This window comes from Drosophila teissieri, chromosome 3R (genome assembly GCF_016746235.2).
Source record: "Drosophila teissieri strain GT53w chromosome 3R, Prin_Dtei_1.1, whole genome shotgun sequence".
NCBI lineage: Eukaryota > Metazoa > Arthropoda > Insecta > Diptera > Drosophilidae > Drosophila > Drosophila teissieri.
The window spans coordinates 28994350-29009580 of NC_053032.1; the positions used below are offsets into that span (position 1 = coordinate 28994350).

At 43.5% G+C, this 15231-nt stretch overlaps 1 protein-coding gene across 1 annotated transcript in view; it reads right to left on the bottom strand.

The window, feature by feature from the left end:
- Positions 1 to 15231, bottom strand: part of LOC122619554 (fatty acyl-CoA reductase wat) — a 28292-nt gene that overhangs the window by 4222 nt on the left and 8839 nt on the right. Inside the window, exon 2 of the mRNA XM_043796554.1 lies at positions 469 to 579. Within this exon, the coding sequence (XP_043652489.1) occupies positions 469 to 550 (82 nt within the window). The 5' untranslated portion in view covers positions 551 to 579. The remainder of the gene's footprint in view (positions 1 to 468; positions 580 to 15231) is intronic.

Sequence of the window (15231 nt, forward strand, 5' to 3'; positions counted from 1 at the left end):
TTCAGCGCTAACTCCAAACAGCTGAAGCGACAACAGCAACAACAACAACAACAACAGCAGCCCCCACTTTGTGGCACCACCAGCTTGAAAAACAACAGCAACAACAGGAGGGGTGCGCCCACTTTGAGTGAATTGTCAACAATTGTTGTTGGCTCTTCGGATTCTGTGGGCGGCTGACAAAAGTCTGTCACATAATTTGTCAATTTCAACAATTTTTTTGTTTTTGAGACTGGTTTCACTTCCCACTTCCCACCCTCTCCCCCATTTCCCTTTCCCCGCACTTGACACTTTGCCACACGGGCAGTCATCCCCCGCTAATGTAATATTTCACATAAATGCCTTTTATTTTTCCTGGCTTGCGGTGGGGTTTGCGTTTTGGGTACTTGATCTTGGGTCGCATTTTTGTTTGCACTTGGCTTATATATATATATTTTTCTCTTTTTTTTTTGTTTTTTTCTGGCCACTCACCCTTTACATCGTTTATGAGCTGACAATGATCTTCCAGCGACTTCATGCCGTTCATGATGTTCATTATTTTGGGATCATCCATCTCGGCCCAGGTAAATGATTTCTAATTACCTGTAGGAAGAGAAAATGTAAATGGCATTACAAAAGGGGCATAAAACAAGAAATTCAAGTAAAGTAAAGCAGATCGCGTAAGTTCATTAAACCAGTTAAAGATGTAAACTTAAAGAATTTCTAACTATATAAAGCGAGCTACTAATCAGTTGTTAAACCGCTTAGGCGAACGCGCCACCCACTTTAAACCGAAATTTATAGTGAAAAGAAGTGCGATTCCATTCCCTTTCAGCGACACAGATAATCCCTTAATTGAATATCTGGACACCCATTCAGCTCACCGCCGCCCCCCACCCCTCTTCACCGCTCCGGAAAAGTGAACAGAAGTTTCGGGAAATTATTCCTTTAATTCGAGCTAGATGAATGGGAAGCGAAAACCATAAAGCCAATTACAAGAGCCCCAAAGCGGTGGCCATGCGACTGTTTCTTGGCTACTAAAAATCAAATATATATATAAGTAAATTTCGCTCCAGTAAAGCTCGAAATTTAATTAAAACTTTGTTCGTCTCCTGCCAGAGACCACGGGGGGTGGCGGAACAGAGAAAGGGATAGTACGCCAGAGCGAGATGGAGATGGCGAGAAAAGAGTGGAGCGCGTCAGGAAAATTCCTAATGAAGTGCCAGACGCACCTGTTGACACAGGCCAAAAACACAGAGAACCAGGTAGCTATCATGGCCAACTAAACCAAACCGAACTGAACTCGAATCAAATTTAATAAAATTCAAATTTTCGAAAGCAAGTGCAGCGCGAAATGAGTTCAACGCAACTATGCTGAAGTTGCGATAACAAATGAGTAAGAGAATCTTTGAACTTGCTTCATTTACACGCATATTTTAGCCAACTCGTTTGCAGGCCAATGCAACCTGTTACTGAAACTGAAATAAATTATTTTGATTTCAGTTCCAATTCGCTGCGAGTGTCCAATGTCAGTCATTGGCAGTTCGATGACGCCTGGAATTTGCGTTCAAATGCGCACATGCCGAATGCCTTGGTTAGTACATATTAATAGTGGTAATTACAGGCTGGGCAGCATTAACAAAGGCAGCGGCCAATTGAATTAAGTTTTCCGAAAAGGCAGACCCCGTTTGAGTCGCGAAAGCCGGAACGAAAATGATAAAGTAATCAAAGCTCAGAGGGCATTGTTCCACAGTCGGATATCTCGACCAACAAAAGCAGCGGGAGCAGAACAAACAGCACGTACAGTGCGTTTCAGCAGCGCATTACCAGCAAGTCCGCTCGAAACCCAACAGGTATTTAAGGTCAGAATTCACCTTTATCGATGTAATTGTGGGTGCCACTTAATTAGCCATGTAAATGGATATCCAGGTGGGATCATTAAAAACTTACAAGGCGCTTAGGGCACGCAATAAAGGCAGTATTTATAATAATTACTACATTACTTTGGTCAGTCATTATCCTCATTTAAATAATTGCCACCCGTTACTTTCACTTTTGCCTTGAAATGAATTTAAAGATTAAATCAAATGGCATTTGATAATCTTTATTCACTTTACTCGTTTTATATAATTTTTCTCTTTTAACTGATATTGAATTGGTAAGAATATTCAACTTGTTTGTTTAATTTCAATAAAATACAATTATGATTGCAACCGCTTTACACCTTCGGCGCGCACTGTCTGCGTGTAAAATGCGCGGAAAACAAACAGCGCCATGAACAATGGGCGAAATCTGACAAAAGGACCCCAAAAGGAAGGCAAAGGGCTGGGATGACAAAGCGAGCGCCACAGCTCGAATTCGATATGAAAATGGAAATTAAATTATTTCAAGCCAGTCAAAGACTCGCGCACATTTAACCCATATTTGCCATATTTGCAAATGGAAACCGAGCCCCCATTTACCATTTACCATTTACCATCACCCATTAACCCACTACTCACTGCCCAGTGCCCACTCCCGCCAGTTGGCCAGTTCATCCGATCCGATGCAGTTCCTCGGCGGCCGCTGGGTGTTGCATTTCACACCAATTGAGAAGCTTTTACACCACTCGCGCTTGGCTCGGCGCTCACTCAGTCGGATGAGTGACGAAAGCAGCGCACTGCAATCCAATGACAGAAAGCGGGGATTCCCCGGGGCGGGCAGGGACACTTAGTTAGCCGGCCAACCGGCCAGCCGGGCAGCCTGCCAGCTCCGTTCAACTGAGTGGATATCACCTAGTACTGCCAGCTCCTCCACCTCGCTGCCCGCCAAAAAAAAGCAAAAAAAAAACAAGTGAAAAACAAGCCAACTCCCGACTAGCTGGCTAACTGGCAGTGCGGCCAAAAAGCCACTGCAGCTGATTGCACCACGTTGACGACCACAGAGCGTCCATCCGTCCATCTGTCCATCTGTCCGTCACTCCATCCGTCCGTCCATCCAACCAGCCATTCCTCCATGCAACAGAAGAGCTACGAAAGGTACTCGTTCTGTACGCACTGAATGAACTTCTCGCAGTGAAAAGGGGCAAAGGCAACAGGGCAAGGGGTGGAAGCGGGGGCGGGTGCAGGGGTGCGACTTTGTAGACGAATTTATACATTGTTTAAGTATCAGCCGCAGATACTTCTCCATCGCCCCGCCGTGCTTACCCCGCCGTCCACTCAGTTGTCGACACCGAAACTCCATCGCCAATGCACATCGAAGCGCAGCTAATTGAAACTGTTCGGCACAGTGGGGCAAATCGGGCAAGGAAGTGGGTAAAAACCTGGTTGAGAGATCAACTTGAAGGAAGTTTCTTTAGTTTCTAAATCAGAATCCCATATGCATAGTTCTTCAATGTCAGATGGTTTTAGTTGAAGTTTATATTCTCTAATGTACGCACGTTTTTTCTAACTTTGTAGTCTCAAAATTTTGTAGCGTTAATTATATATTTATGTAAATAACATAATTAGTAACTTTGTTATAAAAATATTGATGTTTTGATTAACAATTGTATATTAAATGTATGTTTGCCTAACAAGTCAATACTAAAGTATCGATCATATACGAAGTTCTTACTAATTTTATAGTCACATTTTCTTTCCCCTATGCAACAGTGCATTTTCCCTGTATTTTTGAAATGTTAAAGTAAGTTGGCTCTTTCTTTCTTTGCGAACTTTCCATAACATAAAGTTATTTTCGCAAAGGCTTTGGCGCTGATATTTAACCACTGTGTGTGGCTCGTTGTTGCTGCTTTTGGTACTTCTTTTACTTTGGCGCTTGTTTGCGTGCGGTGCACCAGACTGCCGGTATTCGTAGTTGTTGTTGTTGTTGTTGGCCGGCCTGCTGCTGCACCGCCAGCAACAACAACAACAACAAAAGCAACTGCAGCAGCAACAGCAACAACGCGAAAAACTTTTCGGGTAACAATGGGCCGAAAAACAAAAGTATGAACCACAACAATAACAAGTGCACCCCAGTGGGCGCAGAAGTGGGTGGTGTGGCGCGGTATCAGCCCGGTTAGCAATGCAACAACATAACATCGGCTGCTACAATGAGAGCTACAACAACAATAAGAACAACGTGGCCAACAGCAAAGAAAAAATCAGCGACTGCACCACTTTGCTTATTTCCATGGAATTCAGTTCGCACCACCCAAATGCGAATCGAAAATTACACCAGAACCTCCGGCTTACTTTGCCCACTTTCCCCCGCTTTTCTCTCGTCTTTTCCGGCCTCGGAAAACCCAAGCCCAGGCCCAAACCCCCGTCGAACACTTTTGACGAGACTCATTCGCTTTGAAATTTTATTTAATGCTTTTGTAATAAAGTGTAAAATGGTGGAAAAGTGCAAACAACGGCCACAAGAGCGCGAAATGCAAAGAGGAAAGCGGGGAAAGTGGTGCATAATATCAGCGGCATCATCATCAGTCCACGGAGGCGATGGCAACATCGTTAACAGGACGAGAAAAGGTCCTGGCAGCAAAAGGGGGGAGTTCGGCATAAGTAAGAACTGCGGCCAACACCAGTGGCCACATTAAAAGAAGAAGAAATAATTAACAGCAACAGTTTGAAAGTCCATAAAATGGAAATGGCCAAGCATTGCCATCGCCAACGCCAACGCCCTCGCCACCATCATCACCGTGTGGAGCTGCCCAGGAGGAGCATCAGACCACCAACCGCCCAGCTACCTACCTACCCAGCACTCGCCTCATTGGCATCGCCATTACCAGTGGTGCAGACGCCATCACCATCACCATCGCCATCGCAACCGCCACGACCACCGCATGTGCCATACAACTTCCGACTTCCGTTGGCTTTGGCCTGTCTGAGAGTCTGACTGGGTCTGGAACTGGAACTGGGACTGGGTCCGGGTCCGGAGTCGGGACTATAGTGCTATATAGTATATACATATATATTCGCATGTATATTCCCACTGATGCACCGGGCATACCCTTTAAAGCCAAGTGGCCATGACTGCGTCCCGCATTTGGTGGCATCTTCAAGTGCTTGCTTTCAAACCGCTGACAATGCAAATAGCTTGGAGAGCAAACACAGCGTTTCCAAAGATTATTCCAGCAATTTTCCTTGTATAATTACGGCGATTATATCAGATAACACGTTCAATTACTATGCATTGCACTCGCAAAACAAATAGTTATAGAAATAATTTCGCATAGTGTCATTGTTATACACACAAAATTCTAACCAATTAATTTCAGTTTATTTCAACTTGATAATAATATTTCCGCAAGGCATTTAAAGTTCGTTGATGTCCACAGGCTCTCGCAGCCGATTTCATTCTTTGCCATTTGTTAATACCGTTGTTGCTTTTGCTGTTGTCACTGAGTTGACACACAAGCAAAGAGTCGGTGCGAAAAATGTTCGTTAAATCTATTAAAAGATAATTACGTGAAGACAAATGGGCGGGCAGACAGGAGCACCACGGGGTGTCATCCTCCAGCTCGCCATGAGCATGGGCATGGCCATCGTATCCAGTAGCAATGCCGGTGTCCGTATCGCCAACCGTGTCCGTATAGATGTCCGTGCAACGGACAGTGGACCACGTAGTCGTGTCCTCGCTGCGTCTGCGGTAGCCATCGATACATACGTACATATGTACGCTATTATTATTCGAGTTCGTTGATACGATAACGCTAATGGATATGGATATTGATTATAGTTTTTATGTCGCTTATGCATCGTGGCCGCTGTGGCCTCTCGCCCCGACTGCCGCTTTTCTTTTTCCCGTTTTCCCGTTTTCCCCAACTCACCACTCAGTGCTGGTGGTAATGATAATTTTGATTATATTGATGCGTCACTTTATGAGCCGCAATGGTATTGAAATTGAGTGGTCTGTGACAGCATCTAGTTTATGGCGGTCCGGGCGACAGCATAACAGCATAATGGCAGCCAATGCCAATTAACATCTGCTCAAATGAATCTGCGAGCTGGCCAATGAGATCTGATGGGGGGTCAGCCTTCTTTCAGACCCCATTAAGCAGGGATTAGGGCATACTCCGCCCTTTTTTTTTCTTTCCTTCGAACTTGGGGAACGGAACGACCTTTGGATAATATGTGTGTGCGATGCCACTTAGTGGGTCGGCGATGGTATAATTGCAGTCAGTCGATGGGAACTGCGAAGTTTAGCTATTGTTGGCGAAAACGCGGTGTCTTAACGACTTTATCCGACGTCCGATGTTTGCATTGAGCAAACTGCAGGTTTCTAGACACTCGGCATCCCACCCCCCCTCCCCCCATCTGCGAAAAGCTTCTGGAAAATGCTAATTACACGTATCTTTCGAGCAGAACGTGTGCGAACTCGGAATATCCAATTACAAATCTTACACAAGTGACAAACATTTGCGGCAATTAAATTAATGAAACTTTGCGGGGCTACGTGTCTTGGATCTCGCACAGATATCTCCTTGAGTATACGAGTATATTCCGAGTGCTATCGGCTGATATCTTTCCGGCTGGAGGAGCTGCGCCTGCGTCACAAACGTGTAAGATACACCACTGCATTCCGATCCCAAGCCCCCATCCCCAATCCCCCAATCCAATGCCCTGTTTTTGGGGCAAACCCCAAACGGTAGCCACACCTGAGCTGCCGGCCAACTCGAGCGTTTAACCAAATAGTTTCGGTTATGGTGTATGGCTGGCAATAGCGTTTATGTATTGGCCAGTCAAATATTGCCAAGCAATTGCCTCACACTCGCATTTTCGCATGGCCATAGCGGCAATCAAAGCCAAATTGAATAGGCAAATTACCAGTCTTCATCTGCACGCCACCCAAGCTACTGGCCACCACCCAATGATGCCCCAAAGAGCTTTCGGTAAAATGTATCCAACGAAATGGGGTTTAAGTGCAGTTAAATATGGATTTGACCCCAAGGGACAGTTTGTCAGTAACTCAAAGCCAAATGGTTTATTTTATCAGGAAACTAAGCTACTCTATTGACCGTTTACCTTGCAATTTACAATTTTACAACTTTTCACATACCGATTTTACAGAATTTCTGGGCCATTTTATTTTCAGAAAATATGAATTCATATTCATAATTTATATGAATTCATAAGCTAAAGAGATGGCAAAATGTCAACTGAAAGTCTGTCAGAATTAGGCGTAAAACAATTCAATCGGGCCGTGCGATTAATTGAATTCTCATTAATTAAACATTAATTGCTTTTTATTATGATTTATTTTAATTTGATTGGTTTCGTTCTGGCTACGCGTATAATGAATATATAAGGTTAATTTAAAATTTTCATCCCATAAACAATGCACCAAAATGGGCAGTGAGCAATTTCTAAATTAATTTCGATTGTTTGTTGCGCCATTATTACACCTGTTTATTTATGGCCAGTTTTTCACAGTTGGGGAAAACCTAAACCTAACACACACGCACACACACACACACACACATGCATATGCACACACTATTACCAATTGTAATTACATAATTCGCTCATTATCAATGACAACAACAATTGCAGCAATACGACATTACAAAATCGGCGTTAACAAAAAAGAAGCGGAGCGCATAAAAAAATATAAATAAATTAAATGCGCTCCGCTATAATTTATATTAATTAATCGCTTTATTTTTTTCTTCTTTCGCGATTTTATTGCTGGCTGCCATAATCGCAAAAATCATGGCAAAAATCAATGCAACAACAATCATTTGGCATGTAATGCACAAAAGGCCCTAGCAAAAAAGTATTATGCAAAAACAAATTTATGCGCTAATAAATAAGCAAACATTTAAATCGTTTTCAATTGCTATCTCTGTCCCCCTCTCCCCCAATGAGTCCGTCTCCCTCGCACTGCCCCAATTCGCGTAATTTATAATTGAATGTAATTTTGATTTTTGTTGCCGCATACATATAAATAAAGTATGATATTTTTCAATTAAACTAAAACAAAAGCATGGAAGAGTGGAAGCTTTTGTGAAATGCAGTCCACATATGAAAAGTGATGAAAGTGCTGAGCTGTGTGGACTAACAGGTACCCATTACATGTTTGTTTATTTAGCATTTACCATATTTACCATTTAATATTTCACTCAAATTCCTGGAACTGTTTAGCTTATTTATTATTTTTACTTTGCGAAACAAATCTCTTCATTTTCTAATTGAAGTCTCTTTTCCAGGAATACCCAATTCCGTGAAGGGTATCAGGGGTATCAGGGGGGTGGGGTATCAGTCATAATGGAAATTCTTCGCAAATTGAAATTGCAGCCTCTTGAGCTCGAAGTGGCATGCGACATGCGGCTGGAACTAAAGTGTGGGGGCGTGGCAAGGGCTCGACCCACTTACAGGGTGCTGGGGCAAAGCAAGGGGGAGTGCGGAGGGGGGAGGGGGTGGAGCACGGCGGGGTAAACGGTTAAGAAATCACGTCATAAACGCGCCGAGCACGAATTATTTACAAAGCACGCGAAAGCCTAAAAGAGGGGCTCTCCCCAATAAAATAACAATAAACTATGCTCCATAGCCCAGTTGATGGGCGATGGGCGGTGGGTGGTGGGTGGTGGGTGGTGGGTGGTTTTTTGGCTTGTGAAGCTTGGAGGGACCAGTGGGTGGTGGGTGGTGCCGGGCTGGCCATAAAAACAAAGCAACAAAAGCGATGGGAACAACAAGCCGCAGTGGCATAAACAATTGTGTTACAAATACGACTACAAATGCATAAAGGAATCCAGCAGCAACAAAACGGAGCAACAAATGTCGTCTCCCATAGACGATTATTTATTGTTAACGATTTATATTTGTTGTTTGTGCTGGCATAGCTCACATTTCCAGGCAGCGGCCCCCCGCCCCCCTCCGTACGTGCGAATGTGTGAGTGCCGACACCAGATTGCAAGCTCCGCTCCTCGTCTTTCGTCCTTCGGCCTGTATCCTTCGTCCTCCGTCCGTCGGCCGTCGTGCTGGCCCAAGCGATTGAGCCTGATTGCCGGCTCAAGTGTCGGTCGCGTCACACGGGGCGTATGCGTGTCGGCCGGGCGTGGAGTCAAGGATTCCACGTTGTGGCATGAGGTTGGGGGCATGCTGCAAGGGGCAGGGGGCAGGGGGCAGGGGGCAGGGTGTGGGTGTCGCCTCTCAGAGCTGAGCACTTCGTCCTGCACAACGAGGCAATCATTTTTTAATATTTTGCGGCGCCCAAATCATTGAAGGGTACTCAACTGTAGCTGGTTTTAAGATCAGCTCAAAAGAAGATGTAATTTTTACTGGCCTATCATTATTTACTAAACTTAAGTTTCAATGATTATGCTGTTCTTATTATGAACATTGGCTTTGAGTTACACACAGCATTTTGACTTGTTGGCTTTAACACGTAACAATGTTGTAATATGTACTACTTAACAGTAAACAACGGAAGTGCAGACTAGACCTTGGCCTACTTTTTTCGCCGATCGTGACATTTTCTCAGACTGAGCAGCGCAGTTTTATTTCAGTGTATAACAACTTTTCACTGTGTGTTGTTGTATGCAGAGACTTTTTATACTTTATATAGAAAAAGCGATCATATTAAGCTTCTTATATCTGAGGATCTGATCTGAGGACCACTGCAGCGCACTACCGGCATCTCTGGCTATGATGGCCATCAGTCGCAAGTGTTGCAGCTCCAGCCCGCTTTCCCACACGTCGCGGCCAACATTCTTCTTCGTCAAGTGCGCGGCATGTTTGACAGCAATGAGTGCTTAACACGTACGACGGCTTTTGTTCGATATTCACTGATGGTGCTGTTGTATGTAGTTGTGCTCGCCGTACTTGCTGCCATTGTGGCATTGTTGGTGTTGCTCATTTGCCACTTTATCTTGGCATTGTGCATGTTATTTACTGTTGCCCCACCGGCCTCCTTCAGCCAACGCCTTTGTGCCCCCGCTCGTCGTATCTGCGCACTGTCAAAGTATCTGTATCTGTATCTATAGCTGTAGCTGTAACTGTAACTGTGGCTGTGGATCTCTGTGCGTGCGGATTGTTCTGTGAGTGTGTGTGTGTGTGACAACAAATTTCGTAGGAAATCATTTGCTATGCTCTGTTAAGCGATGACTTCTTTGCCACTCCTCGATTCCGTTTGTGTGACGCCCAATTCATTGAGTCTGCCGCCTGCGGGTGTAGTAGTTACCCCTCACCAAACTAAACCCAAGAGCAGCCGAATAAACCAATTTCGAAGGAACAAGAACCAGAACCAGAACCAAGCCCAGATCCAGTTCTAGACCCAGGCCAAGATGAAGAACAATAAGCGACCCACTGACCCACACACACAAAGTGGCACAAAGATGTTTTACGAGTGCTGGCTGTTGTTGTAGCAATTTGTTCATTACTTTTTATCTCTTGCAGATGGGGTGACCTTTGCCCTCGGAGCGAAATTGTTGCCCCTTTTCTGACTTTTTTTTCGGACAATTTTCCCCATTTTTCCTGCTCGTCCATTGTATTTCTATTGCCCGTTCTGAGATTTTACCCCATTGTTAATTCATGTGATTGCCAATGCTGTAGTTATTGTTTTTTGTGGCTGCTGCACCCACAACATGGGTGAAAAAAAAGCCAAAAAACAAAAAAAACAGCAAAATAAAAATATTGCAAAATTGTGTCTGGTCGTGTGGCCACAAGCAGTTTCCTTCAAACATGTAATTATGTACGAACTTTGTGGATAATACATGCACTCAACCCAGCGAGCCCAGGCTTGAACCCGCCACGCCCCCTCGGCCCCCAAAAATGACCGGGGGCGGAATGGATTTTTGGCTCATTTTTATGCTGCCCACAAATTGCATTCAATTTATTTTGCTTGTTGCAAATCAAAAATCTCCATAAAGCAAAATGCTCCCTCCGCACTGTTTGCGGACTGCATAAAAATGTTTAACATCGCATAAAAGTTATTACTTCATTTATTTCAAATGCAAACATTGTTCTCAACCAAATCCGTTTTGGCAAAGTTACTGCCGGGGATGGCAGCATAGGAATATACATTTGTTTATTGCATTTAAATTGAGTACATTTTCATGGATCTCTTCAGCATTTTTGCGGAGAAAGTGTGGCGACTTTTCGGTTCTTACGGCCAGGTAATTTGGAACTTTTATAACTTTTTAGAGCTCTTCCAAATGGGCTTTCAATGTGCACTAATTTGAAACAATTAATTTATTAAGGGGCTTGGGAAAATTAAATTATCTGGTTTCGGACACAGCTGGCTTATGTACTTTTGATTCAAGATTCCACCATACTCAACTGGAAGCCACCAACCAAAGCCCACATGATTCAATAAATTTTAAATGACTTTATGCTCAATTGGAGAAGCAGGTGAATAAAAAATGTGGCAAATGAAAGGGAAATGAAGTGCTGTGCATTTAGGGCTTATCAAGTGGGAGCTCTTTTTTTTGTTATAGCCAAAAGCAATTTAAACATCCATTGAAACCTAATCATAGCAAGAAACACAGCCTGGGTCAAACTAAATTAAAGTAGACTTTTCAATAGCAACACTGAAATCAGAAACAATTTCAAGGGTCTCAGATCAGATCACATTCAAAGCTCAGGCTTGTGTTTTTTATTTTTAATAAATACTTAAGCGTAAACCGGATATTTCAATATCCTGCCCACTGGCGTTGGCACACACACACACACAGCTCAAGAGGATATGTACAAATATATAAATATATACATATACATATACATACATATACATATATACATACATATATGTGTAGGCTAGTGTGCGGACAGGGTAAGAATGGAAAATGCTCTGGCGTATTTGCATAAGAAAAACTAAGTTGAACCAAAATCAATGATTGCACACTACCCACTATCCACTACCCACAGTGCCACGCCCCCGAATTCCGTGCTCCGCCCACTTAAATCCTGCGATGAAACAGTAGACGAAGGATAAAAGTGGGCGGCAAGGGGTGGGGCCGGGCCGGTCGCTTTCATATTATTACTTTATGGTTGCCTCCAGTTATGCATACTATAACCATAAATATGCTCCAATGGAGCCAAAGTCAGCTAGCAACAAAATCAGCTAGCAAACCGAAGCGCCGAGGAGCGGAGCGAAAAATAACAACAATAGCAGGAGGGATAATATTTTGTGTTTGTATTAATGCAGCCCGCATACATATTTATACTATAACTCAGAACAATAAATAGTAAAAGCTGGATTATGATTAAATCGATTACATGGGGAGCTAACGTTGGCCAAACATTCGCTCTGCTCTCGTCTACGTGTGTGTGTGAGTGTGCATTACGCCCCCCGATGGGTCACGCCCACATTCTGCTTTATAGGGCCTAGCTACGCAGAGAAAATCCCAAAAAAAAAAAGAGGAAAAATCGTAGTAAAAACGCAATCGAAATAAAGAAGTAAACAAGGAACCCATAAAAATGAGTCTATGACGGGATACATATTCATAAATGCAAACAAATTTGAGTGTGTGCATCGGTGTGTGTGTGTGTGTGAGGTCCAGGCAGGCACACACAGATAAAAAATAAATACGCAGCACTCGGTTTTCATAACTGAATTGCATGCCCGATTGAATGACGAATGGAAATTGAATGAATCCCCCAGCCAAATGCAATCGAAGATGGGAATGGAAATGGACACGGATCCGGGATGCTGCATGCTGGATGCAGGATACAGGACATCCCATTCCACATCCATGTCCTGCGCCCTTGGTGACCGCTTTTAAAGCTGATATATTAACTTTATCCGCACTCAACCTTCGTGCGCAGAAAGCTACAAATGCGATTTTAAAGCCATCGCGTATTCAGATCCGCAACAGAGTGAATTTTTGAGGAGCACTTAAATTGTCGATGTGAAAAGTGCAGAATTACTCGTGGAGAATCGATTAATTCCTGGTTGGCTATTTCATTATGATTCCGTTTCGGGAAATTAACTAGATAACCATCTTAATTTGAAAAGCCAATTTGTGCTAATTGAAATGTTTCAGTCATGAAAGCTCAAACCAAATGAGCGATATCATAAACATATTTACAGTGTTAAATAAAGTTTATTCAATACCAAATGTGGAATGAAATCATTTGAAAACCGAAATGAATATTTATTGTATAATGAGTTTATTTGGCTCAGGTTTCGGTTTGTGTGTCGGCAGCATTGATAGCAATTTAAAATATAAATGCACCTAAACAACTTCACAAGTTCAAGTACTCTTCTCTGGGTCTTCAAAAGCAGTTTCAATGGCATCTCCATTAGACAAGTCACACATCTTCAATCTTCGCTGGCACCATCTAAATGGATGAATGGATGCAACCTCTAGAGTGGCCTCTAGACCTAGACCTCCAATCCCGCCCAATGTTCTCCGCGCAAAACCGGAGCTGCCCCAAAAGTCGATAAAAACGCGCAATCACAAACAGGCGGTGGACGTGATGGGGAGTTGGCCAGGTGATAATTGGAGCGGGGCGATTCAAGAGCAGCTCCATGGGTTCAATGTTGGGGCACTTCGCAGTTGTTAATTGCAGACACTCCCCGTGCAGCAGTTAGTTCGTTAGTTAGTTAGTTAGTTGGTCACTTAGTTGGTCATTAATGGAATCTCGCACGAGAAATTCACCAATTAAAAGTCATGATCAACTGACGCAGCAGCCATCACCATCACCAACTACTTAATCATTATCCAAGCGGACCAGCTTCATCCACCAGAAATCATTAGATTATCGTCGTTATAGCAGCATCATCATCATCATCAGCAGCAGCAGCATCATCAACAGCATCATCATCATCATCAGCACGTTGTCGTTTCGGTTGGTAACTTTTCGCACTTGGCCAAACTTCCGCTGAAGGCGAACCCTGGCCAAAACTTTCATTGAACAAGAGACTTCGGAATCGACTCGATTCAACTTGCGATTCGAGGCGAGTTGAAAAACTTCAATTAGCATTAATCTTGTTGACAAAATTTGTTTGTGCAAATCAACAGAACAACATCGCCGTGGCGGCAACACCAACAACATGAGACTTAAATGCAAAATCAGTCACTTCGCGTGTTCATATATATTCACATATATATTTTTAGAATTAAAGTGTACCAAGGGCTAGATTCTTGTCTCTGGGAGCCCAGAACCCCTCGACCAGCAGCCTTTCACTCGCTTCGAGCCCACAAAGGCCCCTCCAATGGCACATAGCACTCATCCTTTGGCTGATTCCGTTCCTTGGATTTCTTTTTTTGCGGTCCCGCAGCCTCTTTGATTTTATGACTTTCCATCATATAGCCAATATCGTATGTCTGCAAGCATTGCCAACGATACTCTACGAAGGTTTACTTCGGGGTTTTAAACTAGTTCAGCAACATATATCGAGAAATATCTTCCATAATAACCAGAGCATGCATCATTTATTAAAATTACTGCTAAGCTGTAAAATTAAAAACGATTGTCTTTGTGTATTAACAAAAAAGGAAACTGGTTTGCGGTTCTATTGGCGGTTCTTGACTCCAAGTGTTATTTTTATGATTACTCATCATTAATCGAATATTCTTACAAATAAGTATATGCAACTTTATACTGGAGAGCTTTGTTTTGAGTTCTGTTTGCTTGTTATAATTTTTTACACTATAATTGATTAGGGTATTGCCGTTTTGGGTTCGCCAGCGAGATAGGAGCTTCCCTTGTTTTATTCCATTTTATATTATTTTATTGCAGCTTCTCTGCTGCGGCTGCTGGTTGGTGGAATCGGAGCACCCGAAGGCACTTTGCATACGGTTCTGATCGCCATGTTATCCGCACTGACCATGGCTTTGGCTTTAGCTTTGGCTTCGGCTTTGGCCGTGCTCCATCGATAGCTTCAGCTGCAGCTGCAGGGCCCAGGGCATTTCCCTGGAAACTGGTCACTGGTCAGTGGAACAGCAGTTCTGGCCACTCGCAAATCGATGCAACTGGGCCGTTGGCAGAGGAGTCTTGTAATGGGCTTAATCGCTTGCATGCATCAACTATGACGAACGGAGTGCATTCAGTTGCATGTGTGAATGGAAAGCTAATTCCTGGCAAATCGCTCAACCGGCTGACTAATCAATGGTCAGACATTACCTAATAAATCGATGTTCGGTTTCATCTTACCGGTCATGCTCGACATGACAATGAAAGTGGGCACTAAGCCAACGAATTACTCAAGTGTTAATTGTAGGAAGTCCGCTGGGATGGGGATGGGGATGGGGATGTAGTATGTGCGTGTATTTATTTTACCTACTGTTTGCTACCAACTTGTGGTTGCGGCCTTGTCCGCACCTGAACTTTGCATTTCAGTTTAGAGCAC